The sequence below is a fragment of the Pteronotus mesoamericanus genome, unplaced genomic scaffold (assembly GCF_021234165.1).
Source record: "Pteronotus mesoamericanus isolate MK-2021 breed Mesoamerican mustached bat unplaced genomic scaffold, CSHL_Meso_final contig_20, whole genome shotgun sequence".
Lineage (NCBI taxonomy): Eukaryota > Metazoa > Chordata > Mammalia > Chiroptera > Mormoopidae > Pteronotus > Pteronotus mesoamericanus.
Genome location: NW_026555085.1, coordinates 62,894,406 through 62,916,712, shown reverse-complemented (window position 1 = coordinate 62,916,712; position 22,307 = coordinate 62,894,406). Strand labels below are relative to the sequence as shown.

The window sequence follows — 22,307 nt, the reverse complement described above, 5'->3', positions numbered from 1 at the left end:
GGTAAATCCTCAAGATATGTTAACTACAACTATTACCTATGTATGGTATGTATGCTAGTACAGTTCCATATTATTTATGTATAGCTCTACAGAATTTTAGCTGAAGATATAATGACATAAACTATAGAGCATAATACAGGGGTTAGGAACATAGGCACATAAAGAGTACTAAGTACATAGTAGTTAATATTATAGAATATACATAATAAAATGTAAGCATTCTAATAAATGGCACCGTCTCAAATAGCTCATAAAAGATGGCTTTTAATTAGTAAGTAAACAAACATGGAAAAATTCAACCATTATTACTTAAAGGAGCATACATTAAAACAATGAGATGCCTGTTAAATTAGACAAAAGGTTGAGATAATTCAGAATGTTGACAGGAAAAAAATGTGGATTGTTGCTATATATAAGGGAAGTGGAACTTGGTTGGAGGACTACTTCAATAATTATCATATGGTATTAGGATTTATTTATTCATTTACTCATTCACTCATTATTATTATTCACTCATTCTCAAACACTGTTCTAGACATTTGAGATACAGCAGTTAGCAAAATAAAGATTCCTGTCTTCAGATTTACATTCTTATGGAGAAAAATATATAATGAACAATAAATATAATAAATAGGTAAATATACATATTAGAAGGTGATATATGTTATCAAAAAAGGAGGATAAAGGGCATTGCTGGTGGGGAGGTCAATGGAAAACTGCAATTTTAAACAGGGTGTAAGGTTAGGCCTTCTTAAGAAGCCAAAAATCTTGAGCAAAAATGTGAAGTAGTGAAAGTTATTCCGATGGGTATCGGGGGAATACTGTTCCATGCACAAAGAATGTCCAGTGTGAAGATGCAGGATGTTTGTTCTAAATTGTGTGGATATTGTGTATCTTAGTGCTGGCACAGCAATATTTGGGAGTATCCTTTTACCCTCTTGGTTTTTAGAAAAGGGGTAAAAGAAGAGATTTGAACTTGTAATGATCCAGTTTTGGTATGCCAGAGTTGCTTCTCTAACACCAGCAGAGAACCGTCCAGATATCATACCTAGGAAATCCAGGCCCTGCCTGCACAGCGATCACCTGGGCTCTTAGAGGACACATTCAGGCCCGTATATTCTCACTTTCTCTGGCACTTTTCACCAGTGGGTATATACATAATTGGCCTTTTCTTGCATGCAACCTAAGCTCCAAGGCTCAACTTTGGAGTTGTAGAGGTAATAAAAGAGCAAGATTATTAACATTTTTCATTCTAGGACATTCAGGTCAACAAGGGAAAAGGGCCTCTTGTGTTGTCAACTCTAACATTCCAAAATGCTACAATAAAATTTGGGATCAAATAAAAGCGATCAATTGGGCATTCAGTATTGTCTTATAGTCTCTGCACATATTACCTTCAGAGCCTGGGTAAGAAAGAAGCAGTTGGTAAAGTATCCACTATTAGCTATGGTTCCCTAATCTATGAAGAAAATAGGATAGGATAGGAAAATAGTAGGGAGTAACAAGCAAGGCTGAAAGTATAGGAGATAAGGTCAGAGAGGACACAGGAGGGCTTAAGCAAGGGAATGATACTATCTTATATAGCACACTGTTCCCAGATTTCCCTCTTAGTTTACGCCATTTGAAGTTGGGTTTTCTGCTACCTGCAGCCCAAAGCACTATTAGCAGATACCTCATCTCTTTGCTTTTCTTGGACTTTAGTTCATCAGGTAACTCTCCTTCCTTTGGAGGTAACAGATTTTATATTAAAGAAGGTGACTGTACTTCCATTTATGCTGTCTTTTGTACACCGCACGGAAATCCCTCTTAACACAGAAGATAGGAGCAAACCATGAGTTGAATAGTTCCATTCTCATCAAGACTCTAATTGCAAGAAATAGGAGATTCAGCTAAAAACAGGAGGTTTACTTAAGATTCCAGGATGGGAACAGCGCTGATAGCACGTCCTGGGAACTGGAGCTTGGCCTTGGATTAGATGTGGCTCTGGAGGGCTCCTCTGCTGTCTAGGGAGCACCCTAGCACTCCTCCCCCTAATGTAATGCAGTTACTTCCTCCGTCTCTTTGTTCCTGTCTCTTACCAAGCAGTAACTTTCCTCTGTGCCTTTTAGTTCAGATACATGAGGGAGAACATGATTGACCTAATCCTCAAACAATACACACAAGTTCAAGGTTGTTGACAAGCTTGTGGACTAGCTAGTACAGATGAGATGACCAGACATGGTCCATATAGCTGGTATACAACAAGGCTCTTTACTGAATAAGTAAATAAATGAATGAGCATCAAAAACCAACTCCTGATGGAGCAGGCGATGACAGCTCCACCACACCCGCTTTCTCTCTGTTAGCAAGCAACATTTTATGTAGGCAAGGGGCCTGTCTCCCCCTTGATCTCCTTTATACTTAACATGTAATTTGAAATATCCCTTTTGCTGGCTGCATTTCTTTTGCAAAATTCAGCTCACTTAGAACATCAGTAACCTGATAGTTGCTTTTCTTTCCCTCTTCCTAACCATGTATCAACCTTCTGAAATCTGAACTCAATGGAGAATGCCCAGAGCAACCACGTTTCTGTTAAGAAGTCACTATCAGGACAGCATTATCATTTTCATGGGACTTAGGTACTTTTACCCTTGTTAGTACTTTCCTCAAAAATAAATTTATATACATAAATTATATTTTATTACTATGTTGGTAAAAGGCAAATATAATACAGATACAGACAGATACAGGCTGGATCAATTATTAATATGGTCACTCTTTCTTCAAATTTTAAAAGAAATTAAAATATTTTCATGGACCCCTGGAAGTTGGGTTTTCATGGACCCTAGGTACTGTGACTATTGTGCCTAACGAGTAATTTGGCCCTCCTAGCTATAACTCTTCTCAGGATCTCCTTTGTGCAGTCTAACCTAAAATAGTCTTGCCAACGATCCTCATGTCAATATGCCAATCATTTCTCTGATTGTTTAAAATTTACATTTTTTTAAGTTAATAATTTTTACACGCTACATAGGAAATTCTAATGCTTTACATTCCTCATCTATATGATGAAGATAATAATAATTATTACTTTACAGAATTAAATGAAGGATATAAAAAGTTCGTTAACCACAAATCATTTTACAAAAGTTGGATATTAATATACTTAAGTGTTTTGTAACTCCACTACCTTAATCAAAAACTTAACTGTGCCAATTCAATTTTACTTAGAACTAATTTAAGAGACTCATAATGAGAGACCATGAGAGATGGCCTTCAATGATTCATTAATGACTTTTGTTGTTGAAAGCAGTGTAACTGGTAAATGGATGCTACTTTGAGAACTTAACAAGGCTTTTTCTTTCTGAAATACTACCTTGGTGTACTTAGTACACCTCTTCAGAGTAGCTGGAGAACATCTCTTTTTCATAAGCCTTCATTTTTTTTAATTTAACCTTTATTGCATTTTTTCCCATTACATTTTAGTCCCCTTATACCCTGTTTTCCCAGCAATCACCACACTGTGGTCCATGTCCATGAGTCCTTTTTCCTTTATGCTCAACCTCTCCACCTCCTACCCCCAACCACCTGTCAACCTGCTCTCCATCTAGGAGTCCCCATTCTCTCTGTTAGTTCAAATTGTTCATTAGATTCCATGTATGAGTGAAACCATATGGTATTTATCTTTCTCTGACTATCTCATTTCACTTAGCATAATGTCCTCCAGGTCCACCCATACTGTCACAAGGGGTAAAATTTTTTTCTTTTTTTTATGGCCAAGTAGTATTCCACTGTGTAAATGTCCCATAGTTGTTTTATCCTCCCATATATTGATAGACACTTGGGCTGTTTCCATATTTTGGCAATTGTAAATAACGCTGCAATGAATACAGGGGTGCTTAAGTTCTTTTGAATTAGTGTTTTGGGTTCCTTCAGATATACTCCCAGAAGTGGGATCACTTGATCAAAAGGCAGGTCCATTTTTAATTTTTTGAGGTATCTCTATACTGCTTTCTACAGTGGCTGCACCAGTCCACATTCCCACTGGAACAGAGTGTAAAAGGGCTCCCCTTTCTCCACATCTTCGCCAACACTTGTTGTTTGTTGATTTATTGATGATAGCCATTCTGACAGGTGTGAGATGGTATCCCATTGTGGTTTTAATTTGCATTTCTTTGATGATTAGTGATGTTGAACATCTTTTCATATGTCCATTGGCCATCGGTATGTCCTCTTTGGAGAAGTGTCTATTCAGGCCCTTTGCCCAGTTTTTTAATTGGATTGTTTGTTTCTTTTTGTGTTGAGTGTTGTAAGAACTTTGTAAATTTTGGCTATTAACCCCCTATCAGATGTACCAGTAAATGTGTACTCCCATTCTGTGGATTGTATTTTTATTTTGTTGATGGTTTCCTTTGCTGTGCAAAAACTTTTTAGTTTGATATAGTTCCATTTGTTTGTTTTTCCTTTTGTTTCCCTTGCCTGGGAGATATATTCTATTAAAAATTTCTATGAGTAATGTCCAAAATTTTGTTGCCTATGTTTTCTTCTAGGATGTTTATGGTTTCAGGTCTAACATTTAAGCCTTTGATCTATTTTGAATTTATTCCTGTGTCTGGTAGAAGGTGGTGGTCTAGTTTCATTGTTCTGCATGTATCTGTCCAATTTTCCCAACACCATTTATTGAATAAAATATCTTAAGCCTATTGTATGTGCTTGTTTCTTCTGTCAAACACAAAATATTAGCAAATCAAATACTTCAATGTATCAAAAAGATCATACACCATGATCAAGCGGGATTTATTCCAGGAATGCAAGGTTGCTTTAATATTCACGAACCAATAAATATGATTCACCATATAAACAAAATGAAGGATAAAAACCACATGATCATACCAATAGATGCAGAAAAGGCATTTGATAAAATCCAGCACTCATATATGATAAAAACTCTCAGCAAAGTAGGACTAGAGGGAACATACCTAAATACAGTACAGGCCATATAAGACAAACCCATTGCCAGCATCATACTCAAAGGGCAAAAACTACAAGTGTTCTCCTTAAGATCAGGAACAAGGCAGGGGTGTCCACTTTCACCTCTTTTATTCAACATAGTACTGCAAGTCCTATCCACAGCAATCAGACAAGAAGAAATAAAAGGCATCCAAATTGGAAAGGAAGAAGTAAAACTGTCCTTTTTCACAGATGATATGATTCTGCACATAAAGAAATCCAAAGATTCCACCAAGAAACTACTAGAACTGATAAATGAATTCAGAAAAGTAGTAGTATATAAAATTAATATTCAGAAATCACTTGCATTTTTACATTTCAATAACAAACTAAAAGAAAGGGAAATTAAGAAAACAATCCCATTCACAATTGCTTCAAAAAGAATAAAATACCTAGGAATAAACCTAGCCAAGGATGTAAAAGACCTGTACATGGAAAAATATAAGACACTGAAGAAATTGAAGAAGATACAAATAAGTGGAAGCACATACCATGTTCATAGATAGGAAGAATTAACATTATTAAAATATCCATACTACCCAAAGCAATCTATAGATTCAATGCAATTCCTATCAAGATTTCAATGACGTATTTCATGGAACTACAACAAATATTTCAAAAGTGTATATGGAGCCACAAAAGGCCCCACATAATAACAGTGATCCTGAGAAAGGAGACAAAGTTGGAGGAATCACACTACCTAATATCAAACTGTGCTATAAGACCCTAATAATCAAAACAGCATGATACTGGCATAAAAACAGACACATAGATCAATGGAACAGAACAGAGCGCTCAGAAATAAATCCACACCTTTATAGTCATAAGCCTTTCCTTTAAAGACCTTTGTACTTTTGCATTACAAAGGGTAGATGTCAGGCTATCTTAAAATTACTTTAGGGAGAAAGAAATAAAGATTCCTCTCCCCCAGACAGTTCAGTGTAACATCATTCCTAGCTAAAATTCTTCTTTTTCCTCTATCATAAATCAAGGCTGGTATTAGCTATGTGAATTGAGTTGCCTCATTTGGGATAAAGGCACCTGGTGACATCATATAATCACTATCCCTAGTTTTAAGCAGGAAAGAACAGGAAATAACACACTACCAATTTAAATACATAATTTCAGAGAATATTAAAACTGGAAAAACTCTAAAATTCAACTACGGCAACTCCTGCACTTCATCAGAAATATGAAACGAGCTACCTGAATCACACAGGACCTGACAAAGAGTGAGCATATACGAATGTTAGTTTCCTAGCTATGAAAAGTTCTCTGGGCCTTTATTCTAGGCAATTAGACTCAGGAGTTCCTGAACTCAGCTCCAGAAATATTTTTCAAAAACTTTGGTGTATAGCTCTGTTTTTAAGCTTACATTCATATTTATGGATTTTCCTATTTTAACTCCAATAATCACTTACTCTTATGATAAGTGTTTTGGAAAAACCAACTACTAGGTTTCAGAACTAATAAAGAAAGAAGTCAAAGAGAAAGTAATTCTTATCTAGGGTCCCTATTACTACTCCTCCTCCTCCTCCTCCTCCTCCTCCTCCTCCTCCTCCTCCTCCTCCTCCTCCTCCTCCTCCTCCTCCTCTGGGCATGACATAGGAGACAGAATAAGACATGTCTCATAAGACATATGAGACATGGTGTTTGACTTCATCCTATATTCGCTCTCATAAGAAATAAATTACTTACTATCAACTTAAAGTCACAATTTCAGAGCCTCCTAAAACTAGAAGAAACTTTAAAAGTTCAGCTAGGACAACTCTCTCCCTTAATCACATATAAGTTTTGAGGCTTCAATGAGATATGTGAATCATACAAAAGTATTATATAACAATTTTAAAAACTCAAACACTTTTAAAGACATTTTGTAATCACATTACCTACATCATGGTATGGGGGAAATGAGAATCCATTGACTGTGTTATCAGGGTAGGCAAACTTTTCCTATGAAAGGCTGAACAGTTAATATTTTAGGCTTTGCAAGCTACAAATTTTAGGCTCTGTTAAATTTTCTTTTTCTTTTTTAATGACCCTTTAAAAATATTAAAACTACTCTTTTCTCACTGGTCAAGTAAACGCTGACGGGCCAGATCTGCCCTGTTCAAGCCTGGGGTGTGCTGACTCCTGAACTAGACAGTCACATTAAAGTCCTAAGAGAGAATTCAAATCAATTTATGAAAAAGTGATAAAATCAGGAACAGACTTTAAATCTTCACACTTCATTCAGTATACCATTCTACATCTAGAAATATCTCTACCTTACCTGAAATTCATCGAAACATAAGAGACATGCTTCTTCGCTGATTTCTTCAGCTATAGGAGCTATTGGATCATATGATTTAGCCATGAATCCTGCTTTCCTTTTTGGCAAACTCTGTTTAAGGCGGTGGATTCCTTAAATTGATCAAATTAAACAAACACAAAATCAAATATTGTGTTAATAGTGCTTTTTAGACAACTAGAGCATTTTTAAAGTCTCTAAGTAAATGAAACTTTAGTGTAAACAAGTTTAAATTCTACATACAATCAAATGTGATTATTGAAGTTGGTTGCATTTTCTCTACCTCAACATAAGCTACTTATATATTATTTTATTCCCATGATTATGAGGATACTTTGTGGTTGTTCCATCTCTATTCTTCAATCACTTTGGGGATGATAAAGTAATAGACTAGATAGCTAGATGGTGACTAGATGGACCAACAGATCAATCTCAGTCCCGAGAATTTCAAGGACATGTGCGGGAGGGGGTAGTCCTGCCCTATGTCTAGCTCATCTAATCAGAATGTTCTTGTCTGTGGCCTGATACACTAAAGACAGTCCCACTTCATTCATTATATGTTTACTAAATGCTGAAAGTTCTTTAAGAAAAGCACAATGTTCCTGCCCTGGGGAAGTTACAATGTAGCTGATGGACAAATAATACAAAAATGAAATAACATAAGAACACTGGCAAAGCAATAAAGCATACATACAAGTACAAACCGAATACCTAATCAAGAATAACTTTTTTTTTCATTAAATTGATTGGGGTGACATTACTCAATACTTATTTAAGATTCAAGTGTACAATTCTGTAATACTGGGTTGGCTAAAAAGTCTATATGGTTTTTTCCTTAAAGTAAAAGACACATTTTTCATTTCCACCAATAACTTTATTGATTTGGATATTTTGAGTATGTCAGCTACCTCCCACATGGTACAATGTTGATTGTTCTCAGTTAATGTCTTGATCTTATCACTGTCAACTTCAACTGTACTACCTGACTGTGGAACATCGTCCAGCAAGAAATCTCCAACATGAAACTTCACAAACCACTTTTGACACATTTGATCAGTCACAGCACCTTCTCCATACACTGCACAAATCTTTTTTTGTGTTTCAGTTGAGTTTTTACCTTTTTTGAAATAATAAAGCACAATATGCTGAAAATGTTGCTTATTTTCTCCCATCTTCAATATTAAAATGGCTATGCAAAAATCCAGCAATTTTGATAAGTTTTTTTCATATGCACACTGATATGACAGCTATCACAGTACAATCTAACAAAATTATTTCAAATGAAGTTAAAGACAACTATGCACTACTACAACCATCTTACAGAAAAAAACAAATGAACTTTTTGACTAACCCAATACATCACCTGTGTATTGCATCATGTGCTCACCATCCCAAGTCTAGTCTCCTTGTATCACCATATATTTGACCCCCTTTACCCTCTTCAACATTGCCCCCCCCACCTTTCCCTCTGGTAACCACCATACTATTGTCTATGAGTGTGTTTCTTTGCTTGTTTTGTTTATTTGTGGCTTTCTATTTATATTTCACATATGAGTGAAATCATATGGTTCTTGTACTTTTCAATGTGACTTATTTCGCTTAGCATGATATTCTCAAGAGCCATCCATGTCACAAATGGCAGTATTTCATATTTTCTTATGGCTGAACACTAAAGAATAACTTCTTGAACATGAGGTTTAAATTATTTCTTATTGATCCATAGCAGAAACAGAAAATGCCTGACCTTCATATGGTAACCTCTGTTCTCATATTTGGAAGTACTGATTTGTCCTTAGCACCAATCCTGGACACATTATTAATTGTTTCAATACAGCACAAGACAAATAAAATCTTATTTTAAGCAAAAATCTATTTTTTAAATATTATAACGTTCAGAATTTTTTTAAATGAGGAAAATTATTTTGTAATGTTCGCTCACTTAAAAATCACTTCTCCAGATAATTAACTTACTGTTGTGAACATCTAGCATGAAACCATGAAAATGAACCCGTTTTTTCCTCTTCATTTCCACATAAGCATAAAACATGTCCATCACCATTGTTTTCCCTGTACCTTAAAAAAAAAAGGATACTATTAAACAGTAGATACTGATTGCTGTAATGATTGTTCATTAGCTTTAGGATAATGAAACCATACTCTTTTACTGAAAAGCTTAAGACTATGTTACTTTTTTAGAAAGGAGTGGTTTTTTTATGTTAAACCAGCTAAAAATAAAACAATACTCTTTTCTGTTAAAATCTTGTTTTTAGAAAATATATTTAATTAATAAACAGGGCTACTCTCTTCTCCACCAGAAAACTAGGTTTATAAACTAGCAAAAATTATAGATTACTCATTCTTTAGTTTCTCTTTTAAAAGGCACCAGTATGAATAAAATAACTTCATTAATTAAATAAATATTTATCAGCCCATTATGAAGTGTGAGGAACTATCTTAGGCACAATGGGAATATTCAAACATGAAAAATAAAAAAAAAGATTAATATCTAACATAAATAATAGATGGATTAGAGCTGGAAGATTGCCAATTATAACATTTTTTTAAAAAATCTGAAAATATAAGTCTTTCAAAATGAGGCATACTTGAAGAAATTCTGATAGAATCAAACCTTGTAATTAGATTATCTAATTTTCAACACTCTGGGACTTTTTAAACACTATGATTGCATTAGTAATCGAAGAGTCAGCAGCCTGGGCATTTAATATGGGCATGCACAGAAAGCCTTATTCCCTGGCAGGAAGGGGAGAGCAGCAGTGGTCCAGCGGGGTCCACACCAAGCATCCCTGGGCAGGCCGGCCAGCTGTGCTGGTCCTGCCTCGCCCTTCTGCTTTCTCCAGCACCACCCATGTGCTCCTTGCAGGAGCTGCACCTCAGCAAGTGAGATCTGAGTCTTAAAATTTGTGGTGGGTGGTGTTTTCCTCCATTCCATAAATGACTTTGGGCCCATGCCATTTGAATTGCCAGAAAGTTTTTGTATATGAAAACACAATTCACTAAAGAGATTTTTAATGAAAAAAATCATTTAGACTGAAAAGTAATTTTTTCAAAAATATCCAGTACAATATCTCGATATAGTGAGTGGCAGCAGATTTTAAATTATTACATTTACCTAAAAAAGTGAATCAATAAAGTTTCAAATTCTGCTGCATAAAGCACAGTATACTGAGAGATCATGAATCATCTAACCAAAAATGTGAATAATAAATATTTGAAGTAACCTTTGGGCTAACTCTTTTAAAAATGGGCTTAAAATATAACAAGACCATTATATAAAAAATTACTGGAGAAAAAAGCAAAAAGCAAAAAGAAAAAGATTGACAGGTTATGCCACAGACAATTTAACCTTCTAAATATCAAAATTGCCATAAATAAAATTAATATCCTTATTCACTTAATATATTTTTACTGAATGCCTACCATGCGTGAGGCCCTATTCTAAGTGTTTAGAACATTCTAGTGAACAAAACTGATAAAAATATCCACCCTCAAGGAACTTGGGGGTTTACCCTTACATATCTTTTAAGACATAAAGTGCTCTTAGAAACTACGTTGGGCATTTTCTTTGTCCTAAATCTCTTCCTTCTGAAAAAATGTCTCAACTTCATATAATTCTATGAGGGTAGGCCAATAAAAATACCCCACTACCCTATACCCTGTGATTGACCCTGTTGTGGGCATATGACCCAATTAGGTAAGGTTCTGTGGGGGAATTATGGATCCTGAGAATCAGAATCATCCCTTCTCTTTTATTCCTTCACCCAAGGACATTTTGTCATTGCTTTCAGGGAAAAAGGGAGGGAGAGAGAAAGAAAGAGAGAGAGAGAGAGAGAGAAATATCAATGTGAGAGAGAAACATCAATCAGTTGCCTCTCATACATGCCCTGACTGAGAAGCAAACACACAACCTAGGCATGTGTCCTGACCAGGAATGGAGGCCACAACTTTTGGTGTATGGGATGACGCTCCAACCAACCGAGCCACATGGGCCAGGGCCCTTCTCCTCTTAAAAGAGCAACCTAGAAGATCCCAGGAGCCTTCTTTCCTATAACACCAAAAAATTCTTACCAAGAATGAAACCAATAATAGGAAAGTAGAACCAAAAGATGAAGGAGAAGGGAAAAGGAGAAAGAGATCCCTAACATATTATTTAAGCTCAAATCTCTACTCATGGCTGAATCAGATCATTACATGATTTCACAATTAAACCAACCATTAAATTGCTCCCCTGGTTCAACTGGCTGCTTTTTTTTTTTTTTTCCTGCAAGTGAAAGTGTCCTGAATGACACAGAATTAACAGGGGGGAAAAGATAATCAATTGCAAATAACATGAATATTCAAATGACACAAAAAACGTAAATAGCTTTAAACACATATTTTAAAGTTTGACTCCATTAGAAATAAAAGAAATAAAAATTCAAACACCAATGATATACCATTTTTATGTTGGTGAGGACATGCAGGAATGAAAGTAAAACACCCAGGTCTGGCTGAATTGTGTTAAGAGAGATAAGAATTATGGGAGTCCAACACAAGTGAAAATTGCAAGGCAAAGTACCAGAAAGGATGAAGCTATATAAATAAAGAGCTCCTGAAACCAACATGAGATTACTTTAAGTGTTTGACTACTAGCTTTCCATGTATAGGGTGATACTCCATGATGTGAGGCAAAGAAAGGCCACCAGGAAGCTATAAGTTGAACAATTTCTAGTTGTTGTATGTATTCAATATCATATCTCTGGAAATTATGGACAACACCATGGATTCTTATAGTAATAGAGTTGTTCAGTATCTTGACTATGGCGGTAGATACATAAATCTACGCAGGTGATAAATTGTACACATAACTGAGTACAAGTAAAACTGGAGAAATTTGAGTAAGATCCATGAGTTGTGATATTTATACTACAGTTTCACAAAATGTTACCTTTAAGGGGAGTAAAATAGAAAATATCAAAATACATCACATGTAACAGTGAGTTTTCTTTCATGGAACTATTTTTCTGGTGTGTAGGGGTGTATGTGTACTCATACAGTGAGTCAGGATGTAAAATATAGTTCAAAAATCTTTCAAAGCCATTGCAATAGTTTGTGAGCTTTGGATAAATAAAGGCTGCCTTTGCAGTTATTCACAAGCACACCGTCAGAAACAACACACTGCCTGGCACGAGGCAGATGCTCAATAAACATTTGTCAAGTAAATGGAAGAATGAGGACAAAAGATGTTCAAAGAAGGTGGGAAGAAACCAACACTACTTCACAATTTGCTTCAGTCTCTACAGAATCCTAAATAAAACCTTGTATATTCCTTAAGAGAAGATTCTTGCCAGGAGGTAAAACCAAAAACTCTTTTATGTTCTAACTTTCAAGCCTATAATAAGGAAGTGAGAAATGATTTCAAGAGCCCCCCACTCTGCTACATGGCATCCTTTTCACAGGCGATGCCCTGCAGAAGGAGCTGTAAGTACCATCCTCCATCATGGCCTCCAAGCCCAACAGAATTCTGCCTCCCAACTCCTAACCTTGAAACCAAGCCTACCTTTCAACTGGTGAAATTATCAGTGTAAAATAGGTGAGGTGAAACCAAGAGGCATTAGAAAAGGGACGGATAAACAAATAGGAACTTTTATTACCTGCTAAAATACCATCACCACTGCAGTCTGCTAGTAAGAGCTGAAACCCTGTTGTAAGAAAGCCTGCTGTGGGGTAAGAAGAAAGCCACAAAATACTACTAACAGCAGCTGGTTTCTGCATGGTTTGTGCTAAGCATTTAAATAATGAAAACATTTTGTTTCAAGATTGAACATTTTGTTTCAAGATTGAACCATGATAATCCCTTCAATTTATGTATCAACGCTACTGGAGTGCCCTGGATAGAGGGTTACCTGAGTCAATCATCTCAACATGTTTACAAAGAAGGGGAGTACAGTCGAGTGGGCATGACAGGGGGCAAGCCACGAACAGGAATAAGGAAGTGGGCTCTATGAAGAAGACATTCTCATTCCCATTGCTTCTCCTTAAAATGCATTACCTCTTTCCCAAGTCTAACAGAGGAAAAGAGTACTCTCTTTGCTACACTGTGATGAGAAAGACCATTCTCAGCAATCCACTGTCCATATTCCAGAAAATGTTGAAATCACTCTGAAGGGACACACGGCTATCATAAAGGACTCCACAGTCCCTCTGTGCAGGGACTTCAATCACACCAATGGAGAACTCGGTCTCCATGAAAAAAAAGAAAGAAGAGCCTCAGGGTTGACCAATGGTGGGGAAATAAAAAGGAACTGCCACTGTTCACACTATCTGCAGCCGTGCACAGAACATGATCAGGGTGTTACTCTGGGCTCCTTTAAAAGATGAGGTGTGTATGAACTCACTTCCCCATCAACATGGATATTTGGGAGAAGGTCCTTTTGTTGAAATCAGAAATTTCTTGGGCAAAAATTTATCCACAGGGTTCAAATGAGGACAAGCGTCGCTTGTTTAGTATTTCAAGTCCCAAAAAGTGAGTTGATTTTTGAAGGAAATGGCACTGAACTTGTATCAAGTTCAGCTGCTTTGATTCAACAAGCCACAACAGTTAAAAACAAGGATATCAAAAAAAAAAAAAAAAAAAAAGTTGGGTGGTATCTATGTTTCTGAAAAAGGGATAGTTCAGCAGGCTGATGTTAGATCTAAGTTGTCCCGTGACAGAAACAGCAAGATGCTGAATGAATGAGTCCTCAGACTTATTTGAGCTATTTTAAAGATACAATAAAAGCCATATATTGATTTGGGGGGGAAGGGATTATAAAGAATAAGAGCTTGTAAAGGCACTCTAAGGCTATTCTCCTAGCCAGAGAACCCTCCCAAATGAGAATTCGACCTATTTTTTATTACCTATTTCATAAGTATTCTAAAGTAAACTGAGTATGGCCACCAAAATATTCATCTCACTTCCTATTTTAGAATTCCTTTTTCTTCTCTTCTCTACATTATAAAGATGTTCCTAACCAAAGGTTATCACATACCCAGCCTATGTAGACATCCTGTTATCACATCTTTTCTAATTCTATCAAGCATTCCGATACATTACATTTATTGTACATACTTCCCTTCAATTAGTTAGAATTGGGCTGTATTTTTCAAATTAAAATCCAACAATTTCATGGGGGGGAGGGGCTTAAGTCCTTTTGCAGAAGTAGAAGTTGTACTTTACTAACCACCTCTACTTATGGGTAAGTGGTTAAGGTAACAGGAAAAACAAAAACATTGGTTTTAGCAATGACTGAACATGAAAGTGAAGTTATAGGAAGTTTATGTTCTCCAAAGAGGCAAAGAATGAGATCTGACAACAGGACAAGATCTGCTGGCAGTAACCAAAGGTACAGACACATAAAACTGATTGTGCACCTGGTATAAAATGCTTTCTAAATAAGAAGGAAGCATTCACTGGTGTCAAAAATACCAATCAGCTAATGAACTAAGGGGAAAAAATAGTCTGAGTTTCTTTCACATTTTTAAAAATCTGTAAGTTTCAAGAACTTGAAGAATTTTAGGGGCAATCTCTATCATTCACTTTTGTGCTCTAAACAAGTGTCTTTTTATTAGGTTCTCTCAATCTGTAAATGTCAAACAGGAATTTAGTGGCATTAGTGAACAAATCAGAAAAAAAGGAGGACCCTCTTTCTTCAAGATGAGAAAATAAACCCTTAAAGTTTTATCTTTAAGGCACTGTAACCACTAAATACATTACTAAGACAATAACTTCTGCCACCATGCCTTCATAATGCAAATGTGCTATGGCTATAGGGGGCCTGAAGTTTATTAGTCCAGGACCAAAACTGATCCCATTACATGTAAATGAGAGCTTTGAGTATCCCACTGAAGAAATAATTGGCAAGCAATAAGGCCAGTTAAAGTAAGAGCCACCTTCATGACATCAGTGAATGTGGGTAGCCAGGGAGAGGTTTAGGTTTAGAAGGATTTGTTTGATGGAAATGGAATGCAGAAAACAGATGATTTCAGCAAGAAAGAAGTCAGAGAAGAAGCAAGACATTAGTTGATTAGGAAAAATCTAGAAAGTAAGCAACAGCTCATGAACTCTCCAAGAAAATATAAGTTTGTGTGTCCAAGGTTTAGAAATGGGAAGCCAAGGAAATATTACCACTTTTGCATTAAGAGTATCCGCTAATAACTAGATTGAGCATAAGGGCTTATATTATGAGTAGAAATATTAGTGGAAAGTAAAGGTGAAAAAGAATAGCTTTTTAAAAAACTACACATTAAGCTAAAACAAACAGCACTGAGCAACAAGATTCTGATTTATCTAATAACCTATCTATAGATGATTTCCTTCCCGAAGATCAACTCACTTTATGCATTAAATATTTGTGCCCTAACATGCTAAGTAATGCCGCCTTAAGATATAGTCATGCCCTATGAAGAGTAAAATTAAGATAACTGCCCTCCCCTCCCCCTATTTTACCTCACCTCATCCTCCTCTCTTGCTGGTAGTGGATTGAAGGATGGAAATAGAAGTTATTTCTGAGCAAAAGCTGGGAAACTTGCTGTTTGTACCACCCAAAACTTGTTTTAACACACTTACCAACATCTCCATAAACATAGAGGCCCTTTGGAGGTTTGCTCCTTGAAAACAGCTGTAAATTAAGAACAAATTATAAATCTCTAATAAGGAAATAATTAAATATCATCATTTACATAGTGTTCCTAACTGTGCCATACACAGGGCTATAATGGGCTATTGTGCACAATACCAAAGCTTGATGTAAAAGGCTAGGAAGCCTAACTTAAGTTTCAGTACAGGAGGCAAGAGTCACAGTAGTCCAGAGCAAGAGCTCTGAAGTCACACAAGTTTACATCCCCTACACCATTTGCTAACTATGTAATCTTCCCCCTCTTTCCCAAACAGGCTCTCCAAACAATGGCAGCCTTGCTCATTCCCAGCAAGCAATAGATTAGAAGAATTTTTCTGGAAAAACAAAATGGTCTCCGGGAAAAAAAAAAAAAAGACTCAAAGGCACTTCGGTGTGGATTTCTCCCACGGAAGGGGCTGGTTCCATACCAGATCACTTTACACACACCACTCAACCAAACTAAGATGGACCTTTCAGTCAGCTTGTTAGTATCTGAAAAGGCACGGGAAAAAACTGACAACCTAGACACCAGGGTTTTTTTAAAAATCTTCAAAGATGAAAATATACAGGGGCGAAAAACTCACAGGAAACAGACTATACAGACAGCAAAAGAAATCTTCAAAAATACAACCCTAATAATATAATTAATATGCTAAGAAAAATAAGAGAAGTTATTAAAACTATAAAGCAAAGAAAATACAGTTTTAAAAAGAAACATTAAGAACAAAAGATAGCACTTTGAAATGTAAAATATGGTAGCAGAAATAAAATCTCACAAAAAGGTTTAGAAGATAAGCTTGAAGAAATGTTCCAGAAAATATAACAAACAGCAATAAAAGACGAAAAATATAAGAAAATGAAAAGATTAATTCAGGAGCTCCAACAGCTGACAAAAAGAAATTCCAGAGAGAAAAAAAAAGAGAGGAGAAAGTTATCTATGAAAAAAATGCAGAGATTTTTCTCAGAACTGAAGAACTTGATTTCTAGATTGGAAGGACAGACTGAGCGTCCAACACAGTGAGGTAAATAAGATCTGTAACAAGTCGCACATCTCAAATTTCAGAACTCTTGGGATATAAAGAAGATCCCACAAACATTCAAGGTAGTGGGAGGAGGAGGGCTGGAGAAACAGGTCACAGACAGATAAAGACTTTTAATGAAATTTGAAGGAAAATGATTTCCAATCTACTTAGCTAATCTATCCATCAAGTGTGAAAATGGAAAATTGACATTCCATACATACATTGTCTCAAAAAAACCTCCCAACAGAAAGAGGAACACCAAGCTGCAGGAAACACAGAGGATCATGGGAAGGAAGCCCTGGTGAGATGGAGGGTTGCTCCAGGACCACAGAGGCACAACAGGTCAAAAAAACAAGTCCAGACCAAAACAGGAGTGGGGAGGGCTCCAGGAAAGAAACTAAAGGGAACTTCTCTATATTATATTATTGGGTTGGCTCTACTAGTGCTTAAATGTCTTTAACTTTCTTTGAAACAATTTTGTTAGATTGTATGGTAACAGCTGTCACATCAGCATGCATTTCTTAAAAAACTTATCAAAACTGGTGAATTTTTGTGCAGCCATTTTAATATTGAAGATGGAAGAAAATAATGCAACATTTTTGGCATATTATGCTTTATTATTTTAAGAAAGGTAAAAACGCAACTGAAACCAAAAAGATTTGTGCAGTGTATAGAGGAGGTGCTGTGACTGACTGAACGTATCAAAAATGATTTGTGAAGTTTCTTGGTACTATTGACATTTTGGCCAAATGATTCTTTGCTGTGGGGCCGTATTATGTATTGGAAGATGTTTAGCAGCACTCTTGGCCTCTACCCACTAGAAGCCAATAGCGGGAGAGAGCCAACATACTCAAAATATCCAAATCAATAAAGTTATTGGTGAAAATGAAAAATGTGTCTTTATTTTACAGAAAAAACTAAACGGATTTTTTGGCCAATCCAATTATCAACCCAGATAACCATCCTGAACTTTGTTCCAGTTGGAAGAATAACCTTGAAACTTTGCAGCAGTCCCGAGATGCCTGTACAACAAACTAAAGCACCATTTTTGCTGTGTGTAATGCGCACCATGTTTTTGTGTGCATTATACACGGGATTATCATACCCATTATCATGTCCATGGTATGTAGTCATTATACCCATGTATAATGCGCATCCTTACCATTCCTCAAATTTTGGGCAAAAAAGTGTGCATTACACATGGCAAAATACGGTGAGAGCAGAGTTGACTCAGAAAAGGTAAAAGCAGAAAGAAACCAGGTTATGCCACTCAGTACCAATTAGAGCACTCAATATTTGGGCAGATAACATTGGCAAAATCTAGAATCTAGTAGACAATGCTGTTATTGTGTTTTTAAGATTTATTTACTTACTTACTTAGTTACTTATTTATTTCAGGGGAAGGGAAGGAAAGAAACAAATCAGCTGCCTCTCACATGTCCCCAACTGGGGACCTGGCCTGCAACCCCGGCATGTGTCCTGACTGGGAAAAGGACTGGCGACCTTTCAGTTTGCAGTCCGGCACTCAGTCCACAGAGTCACACCAGCCAGGGCAATACTGTTGTGTTTTAATCTCTCCAACCTGCCTCAGAAACCACTCCTGTTTTCCTGATTGCTCAGTTTTCTCTACCAAACCCAGCCCTTGACACCAGCAGTGCCCTTCCAGAAGAACCTTCACTATGGTTTAGACAAAAGGATGTGCTTCGGTTTAATTCGGCCAGCTGGATGCCTTCCCTGTACACATTAACTCTCCATCTATTCTCAAATCTCAACTGAAAAAAGATTCTACTCCTGCCAAAACCTCTTAATTTGTCTTGTTTTAATATCTTACATGAACTATTCTTATATGCTAGTTATTTTGTTTTCAACTTGCCAGGAAAAAAAAAGTATTGTGCTCTTAAACTAATTTAGAAAAGCTTCAAATTGGAAAACTTACATACAACCCAACAATCTCTAAGCATGTTCTATACATTTAGAAATTTTTTGAAAGCAACATTCTTTTGTATTAGGTAACTGGGAGTGCCATAGCAATTCATAGCTCTTCACAACACTTTTTGCAAGAATAGTCTGGGGCCTACTCTAGTACTGTTCACATGATAGAATCAATATATGCTGAATAAATGAAGTTCAAGGCAAAAAAAATAACATGGGGGAAAAGGACGACACAAAGAACTCAATGCCGCAGGGGAAAAAGAAAAGCATTCAGAGTGCTATCTTCTGTTTACCCATTCAAACTCCATATATTTTTGAAAAGCACTTTGGCAAATATTATATAACATATCTAATTTATATTATATTGTATTATATATTATAGTAATATTTAGAAGATGATAAAAAGGTACTGTTATAGAGTACCAAAGAAGATTCTCCAAAATCTGAAATCACAAACACCTGGTATGACATAAATACTATTTAAGACGCAAATTTTACTCTAAATGAATTGATAAACAAAATGGATGCTCCTCTAACAATAAATGTTAGATATCATCTATCTAAAAAATAGTATATACTCCCAAGTATTTTCACTTGGAGAGGCAAACCAGCCTTCTCCTAATAAAATTTCAGTCTTCTAAGAATTATTGAAATTATTTCAAGAGATTTAAAAATCTATATTTTAAGGAGAAAATCAGAGGACTGAATGGAGAACAGTAAGGCTATTTAGAAGGCTCTAAAATGGGTCCTAATTAAATTTTAAAATTCTTTATTCATAGTAGTGAATTCAGGGAGAGTTGGGGCCATGCAGCTTTCTTCAGGGTGACTAACTACCCAGGAGTCCACATCATTTACATGCTCCCAATTTACATTTTCTCACAATTTACTCTATTCAGTTTCATTAAGTTTCCTTTCTTAATGTATTAATTTTCTGTAATTTGTTCTTCTGTCTCAGAGAACACCACCCTGGCACAGTTCCCTAGTGCTGGTGTTCTCCAAGGGCTCCCCTCCCCCAAAGGCCTTCTCCTTCTTGCTCTGCACCCCAGGGTGCTGGCTGGCTTGCTGACTGGCTGCTAACTGGCTTCAGCCCCTGGGAGGAGGCACTACTTGCAGGAAATAGGAGGGACGGGTAGAGGGCAATTGAAGTCATTTTCCCCTGTTCCCTCCCTGCTTCCCTGCTGGGTCTTGAGGAGCCTTATCCCTCCAGACCCACCAGCTCAAGCTCTCTCCAGGCTCCTCCTTCCCCCTCCAAGCCTTATTTGCTGCCCTAGGCCTGCCCTGCCCATGACTACCTAAGTCATTTCTTGATTCAGTCTTTATTTCAAACATCTGTTTCCTGCCAAGACTGTGATACACACCTAACCCCTAAAATACGCAGATGCAACATTAGACAAACACTTGAAAATGTGAATATGAGTAAGTTTCTCCAGTGATCAGTGTAAGATTTGTCATGTTACTTGTATCTCAGGAAATTTATAAATGAGAATGGTGATACCTTTCCTAATTTTTTTTACTTTTATTTATTGATTTTAAATGGGGGGAGGGGGAAGGGAAAGAGAGAGACTGATTTGTTTTTACACTTATTTATGCATTTATTGGTTAATCTTGTATGTGCCCTGACCAGGAATCAAACCCGCAACCTTGGTGTATAGGGATGACACTCTAATCAACTGAGCAACCTGGGCAGGGCCTAGTGGGTTTTCATGAGTCCAATGACACTGCATTGTAGACTATACAGATGGTGACCTTAAGGATGATGTTGGAAGATCATGGTAACCTATTACCTACCTCTGCTAAACATAAAAGATACAGCCAAAGGATAATGGAGTTGAACCCAAAAGATCTGGTACAAATTCTGATTCTGCCATATGCTAGCTATGTGACTCTGGGTAAGCCACATCAACTTTACAACCCGCTATTTTCTTATCTATTGAGTGTGCGGCAGAGCACAAGGGAGTTCCCACTCGCTGCCTACTCCTGCATACCTAATCACAAGACCCACTCACTCACAATGAGTACTGAAAACTTCATGTGCTTACTGATAACTGCTTCCATCCCAACTTGTGGACCATGAAAAAAAAAACATTGCACCCTTTGGCACACCCCTCTCAAAGGTCTGAACAATTATATGCTCAACATATTTTATAGCTAAAACTCTATACCAAACAAATCAAGAACACATTCAAAAACAAATAGCATAATCTCAAATACAGTCCATATGCTAGGCTATAAACGAAATCTCAATAAATTCCAAAGAATCAATGCACTCCAACTGGAACATAATAAAATTAGAAATAAAAATGGAAAATAGCTAAAAATAGAATAATCTCATACTAAGATACTGACCTTCCCATCGTGTTCACCCAGATGTCTGAAGATTGCCGAGAGGCCTGCAGAGTGTGTCCTCTCACCAGTCACTCCACAGTGTCAATAATTATTTCCCTGGTTAGTTCACTCTCTTTCTCTGCAATGATGCTCTAGAACCTTCTCAGCTCCCTTCATACTAAACTGCACTTTCCCCATCACTTTTGGTAGATGTCTCCTACTTCTTTAGAGAGAGAAAACAGAGGCACTGGGTTGAAATACCTTCCACTTCCTAGACGAAACTGCAACCCCACGTCTGCTCCCATCCTTTCCTCTCTTCCTTCCGTGACCAAGGAAGATGATTCCTCTCCCAATACAACCTTCTATCAATTTTTGGATCTCAGCCCCTTCCCTCCACCTTCTCGGGAACCATTGTTCGTAAAATTAAATTTTTCACTTTTCTTAAAATCCTTCTCATCAACATCTTCATAGATGTCTTCCTAAGAATTTATTTTTACAGTCTTCAAGTACAATGTTTTATAAGCAAAACATAAACTCAAAAATCATAATGGAAAAGACAGATACATTAAAAACAGTGGAGCTAAACATTTCTGTTTGGGAAAAACATTAAGGAAGGTTAAAAGACAAACTGTAAACAAAGCAACATTTACTACAGATGAGAATTTATTTCCTTAGTAAACAAAGAACTTTCTTTTATAAACCAATAAGAAAAACAAATACAAATTACTTAATCATATAGAAAATACTTAGTGTCATTCATGTTAAAAGATATGTGATTTCCAATAACAATGAAACACCACCATGGCAAAAATCTAAAAGTCTCAGAGGATCCAGTATTAAACAATACAGGGACAGGCATGCTCATAAACTGGTAAGAATACGAATTGCTGCAATCTTTTTTGAGGCAATTTGGCATTGTTTATCATAATGTAAAGTACATATACCATTTAACTGAACAATTCTATTTCTAGAAATTTATCCTACAGGAGTATCCACACATGTACACAAAGATATGTTAGTATATTCATATGATGGAATACTATTGAATTGTTGGATATTCATATGAAAAAACTGAAAAGAACTCATAAGAAGTAG

General features: G+C 36.4%; 1 protein-coding gene across 2 annotated transcripts in view; it reads right to left on the bottom strand.

Moving 5' to 3' along the window:
* AFG1L (AFG1 like ATPase) overlaps window positions 1–22,307 on the bottom strand; it is a 197,605-nt gene that overhangs the window by 133,392 nt on the left and 41,906 nt on the right. The window contains exons 3-5 of one of the 2 annotated variants that reach the window (XM_054569795.1): window positions 15,885–15,936; window positions 9,251–9,352; window positions 7,262–7,392 (exon numbers count right to left, since the gene is read on the bottom strand). The exons of the other annotated variant lie outside the window; for it this stretch is intronic. Coding sequence (XP_054425770.1) covers window positions 7,262–7,392; window positions 9,251–9,352; window positions 15,885–15,936 — 285 coding nt within the window. The remainder of the gene's footprint in view (window positions 1–7,261; window positions 7,393–9,250; window positions 9,353–15,884; window positions 15,937–22,307) is intronic. 2 annotated transcript variants of the gene reach the window in all.